General features: G+C 41.6%; 1 protein-coding gene across 4 annotated transcripts in view; it reads left to right on the plus strand.

The window, feature by feature from the left end:
* Positions 1-16,980, plus strand: part of PLD5 (phospholipase D family member 5) — a 408,569-nt gene extending 391,589 nt beyond the window's left edge. For 3 of the 4 annotated variants that reach the window (XM_081791857.1, XM_060643363.3, XM_060643365.3), the window contains 2 exons: positions 7,636-7,750; positions 15,867-16,980. In XM_081791857.1, the coding sequence (XP_081647983.1) occupies positions 7,636-7,750; positions 15,867-16,123 (372 nt within the window). In that variant the 3' untranslated portion in view covers positions 16,124-16,980. Of the gene's footprint in view, positions 1-7,635; positions 7,751-14,686; positions 14,783-15,866 lie in introns of all 4 variants that reach the window. The other variant, XM_060643364.3, reaches the window with a different exon arrangement.
* Positions 16,981-24,198: the final 7,218 nt, after the last annotated feature.

The raw sequence follows: 24,198 nt of genomic DNA on the forward strand, positions 1-24,198 counted from the left end.
TCCTTTCCCATATACCTCTGCCTCAGCCTTCCTCTTCTTCTCCTCTCCCCCCTTCTGTCTCTTCTTATTAACGGTGGCTTCATTCAGGTCATCAGACTTGGGTGGGAAGATTATACCAATTATGATTACTTCAGTTATCTGATCTTTGCTGCAGAAATGAGTCTTTTTTTTTTTTTTGAGAGAGAGAGAGAGTGAGCATGATGGGGGGTTGGAGCACAGAGAGAGGGAGACAGAGAATTGAAGCAGGCTCCAGGCTCTGAGCTGTCAGCACAGAGCCTGATGCAGGGCTTGAACTCACAGACCATGAGATCATGACCTAAGCCGAAGTCAGAGGCTTAACCGACTGAGCTACCTGTGTGTCCCCGTAAATGAGTCTTAACTCAGTCACTTAAAGCATTCTTCAAATTTCTTTTCTACTATTGGGCTCCCAGCACAGTTTTTCCAGCCCTTTGAAATACCATATTTCTAGTGTATCTGTTCTCTTCCATATATGCTTGCAAGCCAGCAAATCCATCTCTGAGCTCATTTATCTCCTCTACTAACTTCCTAAAAGCACTAGTAATGACCCATATACACTGTTAACAATTTTTTTTCCCATCCGTTACCCTGTAGCCAAAGGTTTGGGGGTGCTTAGTCTTCCTTCCAAATCAGTGCAGGTTATGGTCTTACCAAGTATTTTTCCACTGCATTAACATGGGTCTCCATTCTTTCCATCCTGCAATACCAATTTCCTTGCTGCCTGCTGCCCATGGGATAAACCATTGCCACATGTTTTATTAAGTTTTTATTGCTGCTGTCATGGCAGCATCTCACGTCACATTGCCTGGATGTAGTAAGTGCTTAATATTTTTTAAACAAATGAAGGAATTGGTTATATTCATGAGTGTAGACCTTTAGACAAGCACTGCATTAAATACTTTGTATGTACTATTTAATCTTCATAACCACACTATGAAGTGGGAAATTTTCCCATTGTACATACATTGAGAGTGAAGCCTGAAGAAATTAAATAATTTCTCTCCAGGACACTAGTTAATAGTGGAGAAAGATTCAAATACAAGTCTTTCTAACTCCAGAGACTGAGCTCTTAAACCTCATACTGTATGGTCAGCAAGTGGAACAAATAATTGAAGTTATAAAGGTTTTTTTGTCTTTCCTATCTATATTAAAAACATCATATTGATATCTGCTCGAAGACCTGAGAGGCTACTCATCTGACTGATGTATCTCTGAGGATCAACAAAAATATCAGATAAGATGTTTTTTAACTCAATCATGCCATTAAATATTTTTTAAAAGTTGAAATTATCAACAATTTAAAGACATAAAATTCTAGAATTTACTATAAATTTCAAAAAAAGCATGCTTCCCACATATATTTTGTTTTAATCTTCCTAACATTCTGGTAATATTGATAAAATAGAAATTTTTATTTCCATTTTACTGGTTTTTATAAACTGAGGTAGCCATGCACATGTCTGAGTTCACAAATAAGTATTAGAAGTAGAAACAGGTCTATGAAACCTACAGCTAACATCATACTCAATGATGAAAAGTTTTCCTTTAAGATCAGAGACAAGACAAGGGTTCCCATTCTTACCACTCCTATTCAACATAGTACTGGAAGTCCTAGCCAGAGCAATCAGGCAAGAAAAAGAAATAAAAAGTATCAGAATTGAAAAGGAAGAAGCAAAATTGTCAGTTTGCAGACAACATGACTTTATATATAGAAAATCTTAAAGACTCAGCCAAAAAAAAATGTTATATTTAATCAATGAATTCTGCAAAGTTACAGAAATACAAAATTAACACACAAAAATCAGTAGTGTTTCTATACACTAACAATGAAATTTCTGGAAGGGAAATAAAGAAATGGATCCCATATATACTAGTATTAAAAACAATAAAATACTTAGGAATAAATTTAACTAAGGAGGTGAATAATCTCTATACTGAAAACTCTAAGGTATTTATGAAATAAATCAAAGACAACACAAAACAATGGACAGATATTAGAAGAAGTAATATTGTTAAAATGTCAATACAACTGAAATCTATCTATAGATTCAATGCAATACTATCAAGACTCCAATGGCATCCTTTAGATGTAGAAAGTAGAAAAAACACTCAAAAATTTATATGGAACTGCAAAAGAACCTGAATAGCCAAAGAAATCTTGAGAAAGAAGAACAAAGAAGGAATTATAACATTTTCTGACTTCAAGCTATACTATAAAGCTATGGTCATCAAATATGGTACTGGCATAAAAACAGACAAATAGACCAATGGAATAGAATCAAGAGACCAGAAATAAACCCAAGCATATACAGGCAACTAATATTTTTCAAGGGAGCCAAGAATACTCAATGGAGAAAAGACAACCTTGTCAATAAATGGTACTGAGATAACTGGATATTCACATGTAAAAGAATAAAACTGGACCCATATCATACACCACTCATAAAAAGTAACACAAAACAGATTAAATACATAAATGTAAGATCTGAAACCATGAAATTACTAGAAGAAAACACAGAAACAAAGCTTCTTGACATGGATTAGGGTAATAATTTTTTGGATAGGACCTCTACAGTACAAGCAACAAAATCAAAAATAAATATAAGCAAATGGGATTACATCAAACTAAAAAGCTTCTGCCAACAAAAGAAACCATCAACAATGTGAAAAAACAACTTATGGAAGGGGGGGAAATATTGGCACACCACATATCTGATAAGGGGTTAATAGCCAAAATACATCAAGAACTCATATGACTCGATAGCAAATAACCCAATTTAAAGATGGGCAAAGGAGCTGAATAGACATTTCTCCAAAGAAGATAGACAGAAGGCCAACAGGTACATGAAAAGATGCTCAACATTACCAGTCATTAGGGAAATGCGAATTAAAACCACTATTAGATACCACAGCATGCCTTTTAGAATGGCCATCACCAAAAAGACAAGAGGTAACAAATGCTGGTGAGTATGTGGAGAAAAGGGAATTCATGGTAGGAATGTAAATTGGTATAGCTACCATGGAAAACAGTATGAAGCATCCTTTACAAATTAAAAATAGAACTATCATATGATTTAGTAATTCTACTTATGGAAGTATATCCCAAAGAAACCAAAACACTAACTCAAAAGTGTATCTACATCTTCATGTTCATAGCAGCAATATTCACAGTAGCCAAGACGCAGAAACAACCTATGTGCCCGTTAGTGGATGAATGGATAAAGAAGTTGTGGTATATATATATAACGGGATATTATTCATATATATACAATGGGATATTATTCAGCCATAAAAATGAGGAAATACTACCATTTGTGACAACATAGATGGGCGTTGAAGGCATTATTCTAAGTGAAATAAGTCAGGCAAAGAAGGACAAATACTGTATGATATCAATTGTATGTGGAATCTAAAATTAAAACACACACACACAAAGTCATAGAAAAAGAGATCAGACTTGTGGTAACCAGAGGTGGGGGGGGGGGAGGGTGAGAGGCGGGGGAATTGAAGCAAGGTGGTCAAAGGGTACAAACTTCCAGTTACAAGATAAGTACTAGGGACATAATGTACAACGTGATGACTTCCGCTAATGCTGCTGTAGGATACGTAGGAAAGTTGTCAAGGAAATCAATCCAAAGCGTCCTCATCACAAAGAGAAAAAAAAAATTTCTTCATTCTTTTCTTTCCTTTTCTTTTCCTTTCTTTTCTTTTCTTTGTATTGTATCTGTATGATACAATGTATGAGAAGATGGCTGTTAGCTGCACCTATTGCAGTCATCATTCACAATATATGTAAATCAAAACATCATGCTGTACAACTAAAATTTATGCGGTGATAGATGTCAATTACTTCTCGATAAAATGGAAATAACAACAGGTCTGTGATTACTACTGTAGGTCTATTTTCCGTGCCAGGTTTGCAAATGAGTGTGATAACCAGGAGTTGCATCAGGGCGCCAACTTTAGTGTGGAATCAGATATCAGGGATTATAGGAAACACTGGATGGTCCCAGGAAGCCAGGCAGAGAACCAGGAGAATAGAGTCAGTTTGTGTTCAGTACCTTTCCATGGACAAGAGAATGCTGGGGATTGTTTCATCTGCAGGGAGAGCATTTTCCAGATAACCGAAGTGGCATGTGAGGCTGCATGGCAGTGAACAGGTTCACCATCATATTCCCAGGGCCTAGCATGATGCTGGCACAAAGCATTCAAAGCAAATATGTGGAATGCATGGATGGATGTATGGATGGATGGGTGAAATAAAAAAGGGAGCTGATGGTTTAGGAAGGCTTTATGGGAACCAGTGAGTGGAGGGAACACAGCCCATGTCCAGGACATGGTGGATGTGGAGTCATTTTTGCCATTTTCTCAAACGGGGGATGTGCTTGGAGAGGGATGAAGAATCTTTTGGGGGAAGTCATTTACTCAGAGCACACAGTGTGCTTGCACTTAGAGGGGTGCCATAATCAGACTTACCAGATATCACAATGTTTTAAAATATAACTTTAATTATGATTGAGGTGTGACAACATCAATGGATCAGAAGACAACAGCCATTGCAAAAATAGTTTGTTTTACCCATAGATCTCAAGAGAAGGGGGCATAAGGCAGGAGTGAGGGGAAATATGGGCAAGGGCCTTTGTTTGGTTTACGTGGTGGTGGAACAAGCAAGCAGGGTAAGCCAATTTAGGATTGGCAAGTTTGAATAATTTCAGTGGGCCCTTGGGCCTAGGAGCTGTCCCTGATTTCCTGGTACCTGACCCTGGGGTGATTAGAGCAGACGGATAGTGACCCAGAGTGTGAGAGCCCATAAAGGAGGTGGTTTTGGGTATGGTCCCTGGACTGTTTGGTTTACATATGAGAAGTGTGCTCACAGGCAAGTTGTTTGCTATCTCTAGGAATTAGCCAGCCCTCAGAAGGGCAATTCCTCCAGGGTCAGCAGGACCCAAATGTCAAAGCATCTGAATACAGAAAATAAGAAGATATGACTAATACAAGCAGAAGCAGAGGGGGAAATGTCTGGGGCCCATCACACATGGTGCATTTGCTCCTATCTCTTCTCTAAGCCATTGTCAGTTGAAATCTCCATCATGAAATTAGTGCTCTCATTTAAGACTTGCAAGAAATTAAAAGGAAAGTAGAATCCATTATTTTATTCTCTACTTAGCTCCATCTTTGCAAACACTCATGGTCTCATTACTTGAATCAACCAAACATTAATAGTTCACCATTGGACGTTTCATGAAACAGAGACTCTGGTCCTCATGGAAGCCAGGCCCTGCACTTCTAAGCATCAAGATAAGCCTGGGTGGGAATGAAGCCTGCAGCCCCTACATCTAGAACACAACCTGGGATTGAGGCAGGGAATCTCTCTCCTCAGAGGAGTGGGCACCCCTATCCTTGGCTTGGGGGGATTTATGTCCATGAGGGGACTCATGGGAAACAGACTGCATTCACAGAATTGCCCCTGTCAGCTAGGCTTTTATTTTTTAATAAATTCATAAATCACTTTTGGGGTTCCTGGGTGGATCAGTCGGTTAAGTGTCTGAGTCTTGATTTCGGCTTAGGTCATGATCTCACCATTCATGGGATCAAGCCCTGCATTGGACTCTACACTTACATTGTGGAACCTGCTTGGGATTCTCTCTCTCCGTCTCTCACTGCCTCTCTCTCTCTCTCTCTCTCTCTCTCTCCCTCTCTCTAAATAAACTTTGAAAAACATTTAAAAAGTAAATCACTTTTGAACAGTCTTTGCTGTCACCTACAGCATATTAGGTGTTTAGTAGTATGTCAGTGAATACAGTATGATTTCTGCTGCCACTTTAGTCTCCCAGATAAAGCTGTCTCCCTCTTTTGGGCATCTTCAGCTTTCTAGAGCAAATGGGTTCTCTGTAGAGCCTCAAGCAGTGATGACATCCCCAACTTAAATTAGGATGTATATTTTGTTCTTTTTTATATCCATCATGATTCCACAATAATATTTTCCTCAAAAGGAGGCAGTAGAGTGTGTGGACATGTGTTGTGATAGAATGTCTGAGCAGGGTGACTGCTCTTACTGAATGACAGGTGGGTATCACAGGACCTCACAGATATATAACTATGACTTAAGAGCATTCACAGGTAATCAAGTCCATGGGAAGAGTCCACAAAACGTGGCTATATGTGAGCTGTCCAAATGACACAGATTTTGCAGGAGACAGGAACAGGGAAGAAAGGGAACTGATGCAGCATTACCTATCATCATGGTAATGTGGACCCAGGTAACACTGTCCTCTGTGATGTGCAACTGACAGTTCTTGGGGAGTAGATTTTGGCCTGTGCACCATTGATCTCAAGGAATCAGCAGAAAATCAGAATAGAATTTTCATGGGCTGCAGGGGACCTTGGTGATCATCCAGTTTATCACTCCTTTCTCACCCTTGGGCGAAGGGGAAGACCAACCCTCATCGTTTCCCCAAGCCAAACTTGAACACTTACAGTTTTCATTTTGTTCCGTTTAGTTCAGTTTAGTTTAGTTACTTTGATAGAAAGAGTGAGAGCGGCAGAGAGAGGGAGAGAGAGAGAATCCCAAGCAGGCTCCACACTGACAGTTGGAGAGCCCGACGCGAGGTTCAAACTCACAAACTGTGAGATCATGACCTGAGCTGAAACCAAGAGTCAGGTGCTTAACGGACTGAGCCGCCCAGGAACCCCAGATAGTTACAGTTTTCAAACTAAATGATGTCTCCATTTCTAGGTAGCATCTCATTTTTCTCTCTGCCTCTTTCCTTCAAACACGCATGATCCCACAGCCGTAAGACATTCAATCCAGGAAGATTCCACACACAGTGCTGAAAATGCTCAGCCTTTTCCGGTGTGGAGGAGATTTGAGACCTCACCTTTGATGTTGTGTATTCTGTGAGCTCTGTCACAGTTCAGTCCTCATCTAAGCAGCTACCAGTTCCAGCAGATTCCAGAGGCACCAGCCCGCCTACCCCTGCTGTCAGCCCCCACATCCCGGGCCTCAGGTGCTTTTCGGGTCACATTAAAGTTGAAATTCAGGATTCCCAGGTTGAAGTGATTTTTTTTTTTTGACTTGCTTATTAAAAAAGCTTGTAGACCTAGGTGTTCAGATGGAAAATATTTGTTCCTTTGGCAAAAATCTCTTTTGACCTTTGCAAATCCCCAGCTTAATCAGCTAGTCATGGACACAAGTCTGCTGCTTCTTATAATGTATGCAACACAGAGGAATATTCATTCGGTTCATCGGTGTGCATGACAGAAAGCGCCCTGAGGCCGACTTCAGATGCTACTGCACCCTGATGAATATGACAATGAGAATTAAACCAACGTCTGGCCCTCGCCCTGGTGAAAGAATGAATTTTGTGTTCATTTTGCAGCTTCAAAGCGTTCATTATAGACCTAGTTGAGCACGCTAATTTTCTCTCTTGTTGCCCATATAGGCTTGAGAACAAAAATAGCTTCATCTATATGAAGAAACAAGACCGTGGCTTTAATAGCCCAGTATGAGGTCTGCTGCGGCTGTTTGGATAAGAGACGCTCTTGTGCTCTTGCACAAAGCCAAAAATGTTGTCTATTCACCTGCTTTATGAATGGGTTTATTTTTGTGTCTTACAGAAGTTTTTTGATCTGGAAAGAGAGAATGTTTGTGCTACAAAAGAACAAAAAGATCACGCCTTTCCTAAGTTAAATCGCAACAAGTACATGGTGACAGACGGCGCAGCTTACATCGGTAGGTGTCAGCCTCCTCAGGGGACAGTGCGGGTCAGTGGCGGTCCGACTGTGCTTTTCCGTACCCCATGGGGCCCTGGAGGAAACAGGAGGGTGAGGGCCAAGAGCTCTAGAACTGAACATCTCCTCTAGGGCTTGGTTCAAGCACGAGGACACCACAGAAGATGTTTTTTGTAAGTGTTTTCGGAAATTCTTTGGTCTCCTTGCCTCATTTGATAGGTGAGGAGGCAAATGGCTCGTCAAAAGTGAGTCCTGGTGGTCGAATGAGCACAGGGGTCCCTTCCCACCCACCTACCACAGCCAACCTGTCGTGAGTTATAGCAGCAGACGTGGTGGCCGCTCGGTGCCAAAATGAGCACTTCTTGGGCAGTAGTCCCACCTCTGCCACTTTATAAATGTCTAACCCTGGAGAATTTACTTAAGCTGTCTACACCTCAGTTTTCTCATCTGTAAAATGGGGCTAATAATAGTTTCTACTTCATTCCGTGAAATTTAAGTGGAATGATATCTGCAAAGCGCCTTGGACAATTAAAACCGCTGGCACACAGATAATACCTGATTCGTGTATTTTTTATTTTTATTTATAAAACGTTTATTTATTTATTTTGAGAGAGAGAGGATGAGAGCACGAGCAGGGGAGGGGTACAGAGAGGGATAGAGAGAATCCCAAGCAGGCTATGTGCTGTCAGTGCACATCCTCATGTGCACAGGGCTTGACCCCACAAACTGTGAGAACTGAGCTGAAATCAAGAGTCGGACGCTTAACCGACTAAACCCCCCAGGCACCCTAGTTTTTATTTGTAAGGTAGTTTCACAACCCAGATGCAGAAATCATACCTCCTGGTGGAATTGTTTACTCGTGTGTCGGATCTGTTCTCCTCTCCTACAGTGTGGGTGAGTCCAGGGTAACCCCTTAATTGGTACCATCAACTGCAGAGTGGAAATTATTATCTATAAAAGAAGGTACATAAATCACAAAACAGCAGCGTGGCTATTACTGTAAAGATGAAGTGACAGTCTCCAAGTAGAAAAGAAAAACGTGTGTGGAATGAAAGAATATGGAATATGGGTGTTCCCCCATTCAGTGAGTGAGTGGAATATGCCCTTTGTGCTTTGTAAACCACTTTATCTCATTTGCTTTTTTTTTTATTTATTTTTGGAAGAGAAGGAACAAGCAGGGGAGGGGCAGAGAAAGGGGGGAACAGGAGGATCTGAAGCGGGCTCAGCTATCAGCACAGAGCCCAGCACGGGGCTCCAACTCACCACCTGTGAGATCCTGACCTGAGCCAAGGTCAGATGCTTAACCAACTGAGCCACCCAGGCGCCCCTATCTCATTTGCTGATAGGGAAGGTGGCCTTTATCACCTACAGTTTAGAAATGAGGACCCTAAGACAGGAATTGACTTAAACATGCAGATGTGAAGAAGAGCGAGTTCTAGGATCCGCGGCACCCAGAGCCCCACCCCCAGAAGACACTGCCATCAGCCACTGGACAGTTACTCCATCCTGCCTTCTAGAAAGGTGTTCTTTTTCCATTTCGAATAGTTATGTGTCCACATTAGGAGAAGAGAGGATTGGAATTTTTTTAAATGTCTATTATTCAAGCTGTTTTAGGATATGAGAATGTTACTTTATTCATGCTGTCCCTCTCAGTGGCTTGAGATGTAATAGTTTGGATTTTCTCATGTTCATCAGCTTACGGAGAGTAGAATGAATCAGCTTCTTTTTAAGCAAGTGACAAAAACGAACTCAAAATCATTTCATCAAAACCGGGAATTTCGGGCTCAATAATTGGAAAATACAGGGATGGATCAGGTTTCAGGCACAGTTGGATTAGGAACTCAGATCTGGATATTTTACCTGTGGGGTTTACTTAAAGTGCCATGTGTACGTGGAGCAGTTATGTGGCACCTGTGTCCTAAAGTTCTTTTAGTGAATTAAATGTTTTGGAGTCACAAAAACTTCTGTTTGAATTCAAGCACTGGCACTGGAAGCTGGAAGATGATGGAAAGTCACGTGATCTCTCTGAGCCTCTGTGTGCCTCTGTTTTCCTATCTATAAAATAGGGATAATAGCATCTACCCTTTGGTGGTGATAGAAGGATTAAATGAGATAATATATGAAAAGCTCCAAACACTGTCTCGCATCTGTCTAAATCCTTAGTAAATATGGATTTCCGGCTCTCTCTTCTTCTTCCCATAGAATACATTTTTGTTTGTTTGAGAGAGAGTGTGCATGCAAGCAGGGGAGAGGGGCAAAGGGAGAGGAAGAGAGAGGGCCTTAAGAGGAAGACAGAATCCTCAACACAGGGCTCCATCCCATGAACTGCGAGATCAGGACCTAAGCCAAAGTCAGATGCTCAACCTACTGAGCCACCCAGGTACCTTCCTCCATATATTACATTTTTAAAGTAGACTTTCATTATTTAGAGCAGTTAGGTTCACAGCAAAATCGAGCAGAAAATACAGAATTCTCACATCCTTCTGCCCCCCACAACACATACACACAGCCTGCCCCATTATCAACATCCCCCACCAAAGTGGTACATTTGTTTATAACATACATTATACGTCGGACCTACATTAACACATCAGCATCACCCAACGTCCATTGTTGACATTAGGGTTCTCTCTTGATGCCATTCATCCTATGGGTCCTGACAAATGTGTAATATATAGAGTAGCTTCACTGTCCTAAGAATTCTCTGTGCTCCACCTACTCATCCTTCCCTCCCCGTAACTCCTGACAACCACTGATCTTTTTACAGTCTTCAGAGTTTCAGCTTCTCCAAAATATCATGTAGTTAAAATCATAGTATGTAGCCTTTTCAGATTGGCTTCTTCTACTTAGTAACATGCATTTAAGCTTCCTCTGTAATTTTTTTAAGTTTATTTATTTATTTTTAGAGAGAGAAAGCTTGAGTCAAGGAGGGGCAGAACGAGGGAGAGAGAGAGAATCCCAAGCAGGCTCCCCACTGTCAGTACGGAGCCCCACGTGGGGCTGGAACCCACGAACCACGAGATCATGAGCTGAGCCGAAGTCAGACACTTAACTGACGGAGACACCCAGGTGCCCCAAACTTCCTCTGTATCTTTTAATGGCTTGATAGCTTATTTTTTTAGCACTGAATAGTATTCCATTATCTGGATCTGCCACAGTTCTTTTATCCACTCACCTACCCATTCACCTTCAGGACATCTTGGCTGCTTCCAGATTTTGGCAATTATGAATAAAGCTGCTATAAACATCCACACATAGGTTTTGTGTGGACATGTGTTCAACCCTGTTGGGTAATACCAAGGAGCGTGATTGCAGGATTGTATGGTAAGATTATGTTTAGTGTTGTGAGAAACTGCCTGTCTCCCAAAGTGGCTCTACCATTTTGAGTTCCCAGCAGCGGTGAGCTTTCCAGTCTCCCAAAGTGGCTCTACAGTTGTCAGTTCCCAGCAGCGGTGAGCGAGAGTTCCTATTGGTCCACATTCTTACCAGCGTTTCATGTTGTCCAAGTTCCAGATTTGGGCCCTTCTGATACGTGTGTAGTGTAGCTAATGATTGCTTTTAGTTTGCATTTCCTTCATATTATGATGTGGAGCATCTCTTTATAGGCTTACCTTGTCATCTGAGTATCTTCTTTGATGAGGTCTTTGGCCCATTTTTTAATCATATTTTTCATTTTCTTTCTTATTTCTTATTTCATTTTCTTTCTTTTTTCATTTTCTGCTTTTTCTTACTTTTTCATTTTCTTATTTTTCATTTTCTTTCTTATAAGAACCTGTATTAAGAGTTCTTTTTATAATTATAACAATCTTTTATCAGATGCATCTTTTGCAAATATTTTCTCCCAGCCTGTGCTTTATCTCTTCATTCTCTTGACAGTGTCTTTCACAGAGTAAACATCTTAACTTGAAATGAAGTTCAGCTTATCAATGATTTCTTTCCTGGATCGTGCCTTCAGTGTCGTATCTAAAAACCCATCACTAAACCCAAATTCATCTAGATTTTCTTATTCGTTATCTTCTAGGAGTTTCATAATTTTGCATTTTACATTTAGGTCTATGACCCATTTTGAGTTAATTTTTGTGAAAGGGTCAGTGTCTAGAATTCACTTTCCGCACGCCCATGTCCAGTTATTCTAGCACCATTTGTTGAAAAGGCTAGTTTTGCTCCCTTGATTGCCTTTGCTCCTCTCTCAGGATCAGCTGACTTATTTACGTGGGTCTATTTCTGGAGCTCTATTATAATTCAATTTTAAATGAGTTCATTTTACACACAGCATTTTAGCAAAACATTAATTCCCTAGAGCAAAGCATAGTTATTGTATAAAAATATTTAAAGAGCATCCGGAGAGAAAATTCATTGATAATTTAAATAATTATCAGCATGTTCTGGAAATCTCTTAAGTCGTCACTCAGACACCTGCTGAGAATGCAAAATTAAGAAAAACCCACACTAATCCTTGCATGGAATTATAGCTCATTAAATCTTTGCAAGACTTTCAGAAGATTCCTCAAATGGTGTCCTCTCTCTAACCTTGAATTCTGTAGACTATATTTGAGTCTAGTTTGGCAAATTTGTCCAGAAGTTGGTCTGAATTGTTTGAGGGCTGATGGAGTGGTATGCTAGGTGAAGGCACTCAGAAATCTTGTTGAAGGCCCATACACCTTCCCAGTGAGCTTGTCTAAACGCTTATCTATACCCTCGTCTATACCTGGGGATGGCACTACAGTTCTCCTGCATTCTGGAAGCGGAAATGGCAGTCTCAGGCCTGGGTGCAACAGTGTCCCAGAAAATATTGGAGCACATCCATGATTCTGAAGTTTAGCCAAACCATGAGGAAGTGAAAGGTGGGAAATGGTCACACTGGTGGAGGATGTCCTCTGTAGACCTTGGGAAAGCTGCCTCAGGCTGCAGTTCCTGAGAAGAACCTCAGTAAAGCTTTGGAGGATCAAAGGTGCAGGATCTTGGCTCCATCATTGTGCTGAAGGGAAAAGCTGAATCTCACAGAATAAGCCTCCAAAATCTTGTCACTTCTCCCCCACCTTGTCTTCCCCTCTCCTCACATTTCCACGTCTGTGCTCTTCAGAGAGCATGGTCCACAAATGAGTGGAGTTCAGTGTGGTCCGAGGCTCCAGCTGAGCAGCTGATGCTGAAGTCCCCAGGGAAAATGCACAGTTGGTACCACATAGGCCTTTAGGCTTGGAGGTGACATGGAACAGAAGTTAAGGGTGGGCTTTGGGGTCAGAGCTGACTTTGAAACTCGGCTCTGGTATTTTTTCACTCCTGTCTCGGGCAAATTACCTAACCTTTCTGCGCCTTAATTTCCTTGTCAGTACAATGGACTTTGTATTATCACCTCATAGGATTGCAGTGAATATTGGAGATAATGTATTGATGTAATGAATTCACTTCCTGGCGCTCAGCTGTAGACACAAGACTTTAGGGTCTTATCCACAAGTCCTTCCGTTGATGGAATGGATAGAAGGCACTGCCTGCCAGCGGGCTCCAAAATAACTCTTAACCTGCAACAGCTACTAATCCCCAGTCTAAGAAGTCCAAGCCTGTATTTAGCTGGCGCTGAGCATTGGCACAGAGCCTCTGAGCGTGGCCATGCGTCTGAGAGCATGTGGTCAGAAACACACCACTGGCAAAGAGACTCCCACTCAATATTGTGAACTATTCGGCAGACAGTTCACTAATTTATAACAGTAAAATTCATCCACAGTTATGTCTATCATGAAGCTATCAATAGTATGGGTGTGGTGTTTGGGGGTATGGCAGGGAGACAGTATGAGATGGAGGACAGAGATAGAAAAGAGAAGGAAGAGTTCTTTCTCTATGCTGATAATATTTGATTTAGGGACCTGGTATTAGGCCCTGAGGAATAAACTCATGAGAGACAGGGGAACAGCCTCCTCTGGTGCCATATGGAAAAGGGAGTTGACACATGTGGGGACTCCAGAGAGCAGCAGGGGGCCCACAGGATGGGCGTTGTGAAGGAACACCTATCAGCTCTCTGTGGATGTTTCTTCCCCCACAGATGGCTGCCAGGCCGGCCATGGGTCAAGGATGCCTACTGTCTTACTTAGCAAATATCCCTGCAGCTATGGCTGAAGAGCTGCTGAGGGACTGGAGATCAAGCTCTACACTTAAAAAGCCTTCAGTTTTCTTTATGAAAACAGCTCTGGACCAAAGAGGAGCACAGATTTGGGAGCTTAGACCAGACTCAGGCTGGTGGTAATTTCTGAAATCATTTTGTCAGTCTTGATGCAGCTAAATCTTCGTTAGTGAGGACACTGCTTCATTTACTGTATTATAGATTGTGGAGATCTGGGTCCATCATTGATTAGCCATGTGACAGGAAAATCTGTTCACCTCTTTGAGCCTCAGGCTTCTCATCTGTGGAGTAGGCATAAATCCTACCAACTCTGTGAGATAATGGATACAAATGCCAAGCCTAGCACTTTGCTCATATTAGGCACTTAATAAAGGAGAGCTCTTCTCCCTCTCTAAGGCCCCTATATCGTGACTTTATCCCTAACTCTTCCACCTCATGCTCTAAGATCCTGATCACATTTTTGTCCACATCCCTTTGGGGGTGTGGCTTTCTAATTTCCAAAGCAGTGAGTTTCTGTACATCCGTCAATTGCCATTTATGTAGTAAAGAATTTAACCTTACCCTCAATAAAATGTTTTCCTGACTCATCCAGCCAGAGTTAGAAATTCTTTTTCTCTTACCCTTGTGGCATTGTATACCTACATCTCTTTCTATTACAATCATTGTGTTTCCTTCCTGGACCCCTTGAAGTCAGGGACTGTCATTTTCTGGTTTATATCATGGTCCCTAAGAAATGGTCAGAAGAAATAACATGGCCCCATGTACCTGGTAGACATTGGACACTCAGTAAATGTGCATTTATTGGTACTGTTCTCCTGCTAGAACCCTCTCCCCGATGGATGGCAAGACAGGAGATTCATATGGCACTCTGGGGTAGTCTTGTCTTTTATCTACTCTCGCCTAGAAGATGAACTACATGTGAGTGACGTAGATACAATCAGTCCCTTCTTGGACAGATTCCAGCCTTACTACCTGCTATGGGCTGAACCGTGTCCTCCCCAAATCCATATGTTGGAAGTCCCAGCACCTCAGAATATGACCTTATTTGGAGACAGGATCTCTACAGAGGTAATAATCAAGTTAGAATGGGGTCATCGGAATGGGCCCTGATCTGATTTGACTGGTGCCCTCATAGACAAGGGACATTTGGACACAGAGACAGACATGCACAGAGGGAAGAGAATGTGAAGGCACACAGGGGAGAAACTGGCCATGTAGAAGCCCAGAGGAGCAGCCTGGAACAGATTCTCCATCCGGGCCCCTCAGAAGGAACCAGCCCTGTCAACACATTGGTTTTGGACTTTTAGCCTCCAGAACTATCAGGCAACAAATTGCTGTCATGTAAGCCACCAAATCTGTGGAACTTTGTTACAGTAGACCTAGCAGACTAATCCACCAAGTATCACCAGACAGTCCTGCTGGGGAGCCTACTGTCATCACAACTGCCTCCATGCCTGGCCCAAGGAGCCAGATCCTGGACCCAGGAAATGATTTACAGCCCAGGCAAGGAGGGCTTTGTGTATCCAGATAGGAACGGGTTCTCCTTCTCTGCCTTCAGCTTTTTCTTCAATATGCAAGCTTCTGGGCACTGTAATTAGAATCCCTCATTTGTACATGTGGATTAGATGTCGTCTCTTTGAGAAGGTAGTAATTGTTCACAGGCTTTTTAAGTGTATTCCTATATATTTTCAATATTGCTGTATTTAGTGTGTCTTGTGAATGTCAATAACAAATAACATTTACAAAAAAAAAAAACAGCAGATTCCTTGTTTTGAGTTTCAAGTTGAGCAAAGCTGAAGAAAATGCCAAAATAATATGCAAATATTAATATGCCATATGTAAGGCCTCTTGGAGTTTTTTTTTTTTTTTCTGAGCTGTCAACACAATTCAGTCTCCTTGTCATTATTTTTTTTTTAATAGAGTCTGTTGTGTGTTTCATTAAATGCAGAATGTTCTCCAGTGATCTTAACGCCACGCCACTGTCTCCTTTGTTTGTTCACAGGCAATTTTGACTGGGTAGGGAACGATTTTACCCAGAACGCTGGCACGGGCCTCGTTATCAACCAGGCAGATGTGAGGAACAACAGGAGCATCATTAAGCAGCTTAAGGATGTGTTTGAGCGGGACTGGTACTCGCCCTACGCCAGGACCTTGCAGCCGACCAAACAGCCTAACTGTTCCAGCCTGTTCAGACTCAAACCCGCCTCAAACAAAAGTGCGATGTATGGTGCCAGCACCAAGGACCCCGCCAGCGTATAATGTGAAGGGACTGCCAGGACAGCTCGTGTTTCCTATTTCTATATAAAGGACTTGAGGAGAGAAAACCGATTTAATATGTCTTTTTTTAGGGAAAAAAGCACACTCACAAAGAAATATTCTCCGAACGCCATGTAATATCTTATCTAACGATATCTTAGCGGCGTGTACACTAAGTGTAGGATTTTTTTGTACCTGTGACTCCTGACAGAGAATGTCCTTTCAGCTTGGAAGTTAGTTTTTACGTTTGCATACAGATTTTAAGACTTTGATGCCTCTTCCTTCCTAGTTTTAGAACTTTTTCTGCTGCCCTACCTGTTCCATTCTTACGAAGCTTAGCATGAGGTAAACGCTTTCACACCCTTCTTAGCGAGGTGAGTGAGGCTTTCACCCCAGCCGAGAGACCGATCGAGCCAAGTGTTTGCTCTGTAAACTGTCTCCAAGACCTGTACAGTCGTCTGAGCATGAACAGCTGACATCTCATGCCAGCCTCAGCGCTCTTGAAAAGCACCCTTTCGCCTCCTTGTTCATCTTCTTCTGATACCACTCCATTTATTTCGTATCATTTTCTCCTTGCAGAAAATGTTCTTATTAGCGGCGCCCCTGTCTTCGCCTCGATGTGAGTTCCGAGTCTGACGGCATCTTTTGGAAATGTAGGGATTCCTCAGAGGGGATACCAAATGGAGATGGCAGTCTTTAATTTTCACCTTTCAACCACATTTCCCCCTGAAATTGGTAGTTTAAAACCACAGCCAGCAATATGTATCTTTTCTCTCAAGCTCAGAAAAATTATGTAGCTGCCTGCTAATATCCAGCAAGCTATTAAGTCTGCATTATGAGAATAAAAGTAGTTTTTCACATTTTTGTTTAGCTTCTGGTATTATAAAGGAAAGATCTCTATGCATCTGTGGATTTTAATTTCTTCAGAATCATTCATTATGCTGTTAAGGGTATGCCAGCAAAGCTTTATAGAGCTATTTAATATACCAAATGCTTTTCAGAGAAATGCAATTTAAATACTGTGCTTAACATATTTTACTAAGAAACAAAAATATTGGATTATTGTTCTAGAATGTTGTTGTGTGTTGCTGTTTTATATCTATACAATATATAACCCTATATTCATGGAGACTGTTGCCATACTAGAGACAGGCATGGCCTCTTTGGAGCTCAGAGCAGGTGGCCATCAGGAAGCCAGTCTTAAGCTTGCTCCTGACTCTCTAGGGCCTGGGACAGAGTCCTGCACTCCTTGGCCTCATGTTTCTATTGGTAACGTAGGGACAGTAATACTCACCTACCTCGCGTGGATGTTGTCACGGTAGGAAATATTTATAACTTGTTTTGAAATCAAAAGAACCTATATAAATGCTAAGCATTGTGATGTATAATCTTTTTCTTGAAATAATCTTTGTGGTATCCTGATATAATCCATACCAGGTTCTCCCAGAGAACCTACAAGGGAAAGCAAATCCATAGCCTCCAGCCGCAAATGTGGGTGAACACAGTAACTCAAAAACCCCGCTGGAGATTAGGATTGTCATCATCATTTTGATGGCGCATTTTGTCGGGTCACTTCGGCATAAATAACATCCACACGAAGCCAGACATTGTGCTGGGGATCGTTCTTTAGGACCGGCATATACATGTGTTTTCAGAGCAGGGAAAACAATCTCTATTATTTTGTGTATCTAGAGACTTGCTTTCTACTTCACCAGGTAGAGTCATGGAAGAACCTATGAATCTCATCCAGTGGGTTTGACTGGTTGTGGAAGGGCCATTGTTTGTCAGCTAGTGGTCACGTAGTTCCTTTCTTGTTGCTCCCAAGATAGGCTTTACTGGATATTTGGCCAGTCAGTGAAGAGAGCTGGGAGAGAGCGCACGATTCTTAACAAAATTCTTCACCAATAATGGCCGGGCCATAAGATTCTAAATATTGACCGTATACCCAGTCCTTATTTGAGTAGGTGGCTAGCCTGCCAATCATCTCAGTAAAATAAAGGTGGCTTTGGAAATTATTTTAAAAAGGAAGAAAAAAGAACAAGCAAAGAGTAGGCATGGAGACAAACATACCAAGTTCCATTCTGGGCAAAGAAAAGCAACCGGGGCTAGGTTTGAAAAGGGTATCGAAGGGGAGAGGTGTGGCTGCCTCCTTGTTAGTTCTCAAGTATCACCCGGAATGTGTGTCACAGCTGTGGGACAAGCGTTGGCTTGGCGTAATGGGGCCCCTATCATTGTCCCTCACTTCCACATGTGATAGGAGAGAATGGCATCCTTTATAAAATGGCCACCATTGCCATTTCCCTCTGAGCCCATCAATACAGTGGCACCAGGAACTGTGTCCCGGGACTTTGTGCCACCAGCACCAGCAGCAGCAGAGCCCTCCCTGGCCCAGCGGTCTACCCCCTCAGCCAGGTCGCTGACTTCAGGAGGCAGCACTGGCCTCCAGGCAGCCAGGAAAACAGCCCCTGAACCGAGAGTGTCATAAATGGGCCCATGTCTCCTAACAGAACATTTAATTTGGCAGAACTTCCTTTTGCATTTGGATGCTTTATCTACCCTCCTAAAAGTGGCCTTTCTCTCTTCCCGACTCTGTGTCTGTGCAAAACAGACAACTTCTATCCCACCCCCTCCCCAACAAACTCTCCACTAGTTATTTCCCAAGAGAAAAAGCAAAGCAGAACAAAAACACTTTAATTCGAGACAATCTGACAGATGTCCTTGCCAGAAATTAGGAGGAACCTAACCTCCAGTTTCTTTTCCTCCATAAATATTCCAGGAGTTATTTCCCAAAGGGGAAAAAGAATGCAAACACCATTCAAGACCGTAGTTTAGATTCCTGTGCCACTTACATCAACCTAGTGCCTTATTTATTCTCAAGCATTGATTTTAAACGGTGATTCACTCTGTGAGAACACTTACGCTTACCGCGTGGTCCAGTAAGAACTTCTCGTGGGTCTTCCGGTCAAAAACACGTGTCAGTGTCAACAGCTTTCATGTAGCCTGCTCTCCTCCTAAGCCACCCAGTGCTGACCACCCCCCAAGTCATTGACACACACTGTCAAACATCAGCACTGTTGGCCTCCTCTGTGCTGTCACTGGCCTCCAGTGCATCCGCTAACTGAATCACAGCTTATCAAACCACCGGAGAGAAAGTGGAATCTTCTGGATCATATCCATGCTCTGTGAATGCCACACTTTAAGTACCTGAAAATGACAGAAGCGAGGCACACTGAAAATGTCCCCACTTTAAAGGGCCTCGTAAAGAGATGCTAGCAGACTTCAAAGTCCCGTGGAACATAGAATGGAAACTAGTATCTAAAAGTCAAAGCAGACCCAGTAAAAGAAACAAAAGAGCTGTGAACACTGTGTCTGTGGAGATCTGGGCACCTTTTTCTATTCGGGCTGTATCTGTTTCATTGTTTGTCTCACTTCTCAAGTGGCTCTTGGTGAGACGGGTGTGATCACATTGTTGGTTGATCTCGCCCTTAGAAAACTGTGTTTTGTCACTGCAGTTGCTGGTTTGTTCAAAGTGCCTCGCTGAACCTGGGACTGACAGAAGCCCATTTCCCACCAGCCTGTGGCTATTTTCAAGTGACTGATTCATTCTGAGTTCTCTGTTTGTTTTTAGAAACTTCTATTGAACTAAATTCCAGGGAAAAACAAAACAAAATAAAAAGACTATAAGAATTTCTCGATAAGATCAGACCCAGGGTCCGTCTGTCTCAGGAATTCTACCCCAGAATCTGCCTTTTTTTCATAAGTATAATCACTTGTGTGACTTTCTCTGTCCAGAATTCATCCCATTATCATCAACACTTAAGGGATGTAAAAAGCTGCCTTCACTTGTGATGGAACAGTTACCTTCTGCAATGAAAGAGACTTTGCTATTGGTTATTCAGACTCAGTCCCTAATGAACAGCCCCAAACATTGTGGATGAATGTTCAATTCTTTGGATTTCTGTACTTATTCTCAATGAACTGGTGCACTTTATTATAAGCCTTTTGAAGGAGAGATTCATATAATGTCCATTTGGCCTAAGGTAGAGTGGATAAATGAATCCATATTCAGCATTTTTCCATTTGCTATGATTTAGCTTTTTTTTTTCCTTTTTCTTTTTTATGCTGATAACCAAATAGCTATTCATCATTTTTACCTTATTGATTTAAATTGACAGAGGATTTTTAATAGCCCTGAAGTCAACCCCAGTTCATTGTCTGCCTTTCTCGTTTGAGAGAATTCTCATCAGTGGCTGAATTATGAAGATATTGCTTTTATGGTGACTAGATAGGTATTCTTTAGAAGCTTCTTGAAGTAGTAAAAACCAAACTTTCTTATTTTTGACCCATCAGCAAGCAGTCTTGTACTTACAGAGTTCTAAAAAAGGTCACCAACCATGTCCGCTTCCTTTGGCAATTTGCTGGAAAGAAATGGGAGACTTAGTAGGCTACTCTGCATTTTCTTCTGTTATGTTCAACTACTAAACTTCTGATTCTGTTACAAAGGACATCTTGGATTTTTAATGTTTCTTTATGTAAATAGGATAAAGTTGTACCTGGACATATCTATACTATTAACCTTAAGATCACTAAATAAATCGGTGTGATAAAGGGCTGAATTTGGGGGCAATCATTAAAATTCTCAAGCTTTTCATATAACCAAATGCTCGATTTTTTTCATAAGTAAATATTATATGGTCTTTTCCTTCTGTGAGATGAGGCATTTATTTTTCTCCTCAGCTTCCAGACTGTACACTCTCTCCCTGTGACAGAACAGATATGTGTGGATACAAGTCTCACGTACTTCCCCACCACACTCTATTCCTTCCAAGCTTCTACCCATAATCAAATACACCTGGTGTCTGCTCACCAGACCCAGACTGAATCTCAGGTCTGGAGGATTCCTTGAAAGCCATCCAAACCAACTCCTCCAAATGTACAAATTCTCTTCCTATGTGGCCACTCAGAAGTTGAGGGCCTACTCATGCCAACACATTGGGAGTGGTTACTACAGTTCCTTTCACAAGACCCACACGGAGTGCAGTGTTACTGATTTGCTAGAGTAACTTGAATTTGAGATGCCTTATCTCTGAAAGAAAGTACACAGTGGGTACCCCCTTTTGTAGATAGAGAAATTCTGAAGAAGCATACTTTTTTAAAGCTGTCATTTGAGAATTTAACAAAGGCTTAATAAAGCCAACTTGATGAATCTGCAATAGTCAATTATGATTTGATTTTATCAGCAGTTTCTGAATCCTGAAATTGCATGCTTAAAAAAAAATCTGCCTAACATTCTAATAAGAGACAATTGTGCATGGAGCCAATTAAATCATAGGAAAGGTGAAGATTATTGATGATTTATTTTTACTTCATAGAAAAATTAGTAAGGAAAAAATTCTCCTTGGACAAAATCTGGCGATCAAACCTGCTCCTTCTGGCCTCAGACATGCTGAAAATTGTCAATCCCGTTATGGACTCTCCTGTCTTCCATGGGTGAAATAATCTTAGGAATGGTCGAGAAATTCTGCACTCTTGGTAAGACAGAAACATGGACAGACCTGGTTTCTTTTTTTTTAATTTTTTTAATGTTTATTTATTTTTGAGGGACAGAGAGAGACAGAGCACAAGCAGAGGAGGGGCAGAGAGAGAGAGACACACACACACAGAATCTGAAGCAGGCTCCAGGCTCTGAGCTGTCAGCACAGAGCCCAATGCAGGGCTCAAACTCATGGACCGCAAGATCATGACCTGAGCTAAAGTTGGACACTTAACCAACTGAGCCACCCAGGCACCCCGACCTGGTTTCTAATTTAGAGTTTCCCCACACAAGTATTCAACAGATCTTGGGAGTATGACCTCAATTTCCAGGATTAAAAATATTGAAATTTTATGTGACTGTCCAATATTAGTGGGGAAAGAAGATCTTTAAAGACAACTCAGAAAATATGATCCAACAGCATTCATATGATTCAGAGTTTAATCTACAATTTCACTTACTTTTCCTTAAAAGTGGAGATTATCTGCCCTTTAGAAAGTATACATTATTAAAGGTAATGTTCTCCCCCCAAAAATGTAAGAAGAGAAAGGCAATGTTATAGTTTCAGGGAAGTTATGACATTGGTAGAGCACTTGAAAATCCTTCATAAGAAAGTGTCATGGAGAAAAAAAAAGCTCTTTTGTCCCCAGCAATAAAGCTGTGTGTTATTATCCATATTTTCTGGGTGGATCTATAGCTTTCCTAGAGTCCTGGACAGATCATATCCATAGCTCCCCCATGAGCAGAACCACGTTTCTGTCACATGAACACTTCACATTGGCCACAGCCAACTGTACTGTGACTCAAAGAAACCCAGTTACAGGCTAGGGAGTGGGCTAGGAAGAGAGATGTACCTAGCAGATGGCACCTGGCCCCACCAACCACAGCTCTCCTTTAGGGAGTCTGAATATGAGATATACAAAGGAAATGGGTAGCAGTAAAATCAGCCAAAATAGAGAAGAGTGAAGTCATTCTAGTGATGCCACCTTAGACCAGTAACAGCAATGCTTCAGGTGAAACACTCAAGAGTTCTTGACTCACTGCATCTGCTCCCAGGTTACTGGAGTAATGACAGATCCTTGAACAGTGAGGCTGGACTTTGTAGTTACTGGGTTGCTTTCTTATCTTTTATACTTTCTTGTGTATCAGCACAAATAAACTCACATTAATTGAGATAACCTGACTGCACGTCTGTTCCTTGCCATCCTGAGGGACCTAACACACTTCCTAAAGTTACAGCTATCCCCAAGATAACATCCTGAAGAAATAACAGAAGGGCTGTGGTAACTGTGTCGTGATTAGATGCAGACCCACACTGGTGATCTCCACAGTAAATCCCCCAGATCCGCTCTGTAAGTTTCTACATCAAATTAATTGTTGCCAAATATCCTGGACTTATAAAGATGAATTGGAAGCATTGAAGACACAGATGAAAAATCCATTCAGGAGATGAGCATACCACAGACACAGAGTTTGTTAGAGCTGGAAGAAAAATTAGGACTCTTGAAGCCCAAAAACATCTTTTTTTAAATATATGAGGAAAATGAGGTGCAGAACACACACACTGAGCTAACTAGAGGCAGATGTGTTTTAAATATAGAAATTGTTCTTAAATACATATTATGATTGACTTAATAAATGCAAAAATTGCTAATAATATGCTGAATATTTGGAGCAAGTGGAAGTTTACAGAGATTTGTGGAAGATGGTAGTCACACTACCCCTAAGCAGAAGACGGGCCTTCACAACGCCATGACAGGGATCAGAGGAAGAGGGGCAAGGTAAAGGCATATTCAGCCTGGCGTCTCTTCCTACTAAATTTGGGTAGGGATTTGTAATATCAGAAGAAGGTCAACAGTTGTGTGTAGTAAGCCCATTGTGGACACTTGTTCAAAAGTTAAAAGAATGCCATAAAAACTACCATTTAATTTATGGATTGAAAACAAAGTTCTTATTTTGAAGTTTGTCACTCAGCCAGTCAGCTTGTAGTCATCTATATGAAAAGGATGTGTGAGATAGATTCTTTAAGTCTAAGGTCTGCTGACAGTCAAGTCTTGCTAGTTGTTGGTATGGTCATGTAATCAGGGAAGCCTAATCACGTTGTGCCACAGTGTGATGCTCGGTTGCATGCGTCAATTTAGCTGGGTGATAGCCCCCATGTGTTCAGTAAACACTAACCTAGGAGTTGTTGAGGAGATATTTTGTAGATATGATTAAAGTCTACCGATGGTTTTGTTTAAGTAAGGAGGATTGTTTCATATCATCTGGCTGGGCCTGATTCAGTCAGGTAGAGAGGCCACAAGAACAGAACTAAAGGTGTCCTAATGGGAAGAAATTCCACCTGTGCACTGCAGCACCAGCTCCTACCCAAGTTCCTGCAGCCTGTTCCACAGCCTGCCCTGGGGATTTCAGCCTTGCCTAGTCAGCCCCACTAAAGATAGGCCAGTCCTTTGCAATAAGTCAATCTCTCTCTCTCTCTCTCTCTCTCTTTCTCCCCCACCCCACCTAATAAGTGTGTACCCTATTCGCTCTATTTTTATGGTAG

The sequence above is a fragment of the Panthera onca genome, chromosome F1 (genome assembly GCF_046562875.1).
Source record: "Panthera onca isolate mPanOnc1 chromosome F1, mPanOnc1 haplotype 2, whole genome shotgun sequence".
Taxonomy (NCBI): Eukaryota; Metazoa; Chordata; class Mammalia; order Carnivora; family Felidae; genus Panthera; species Panthera onca.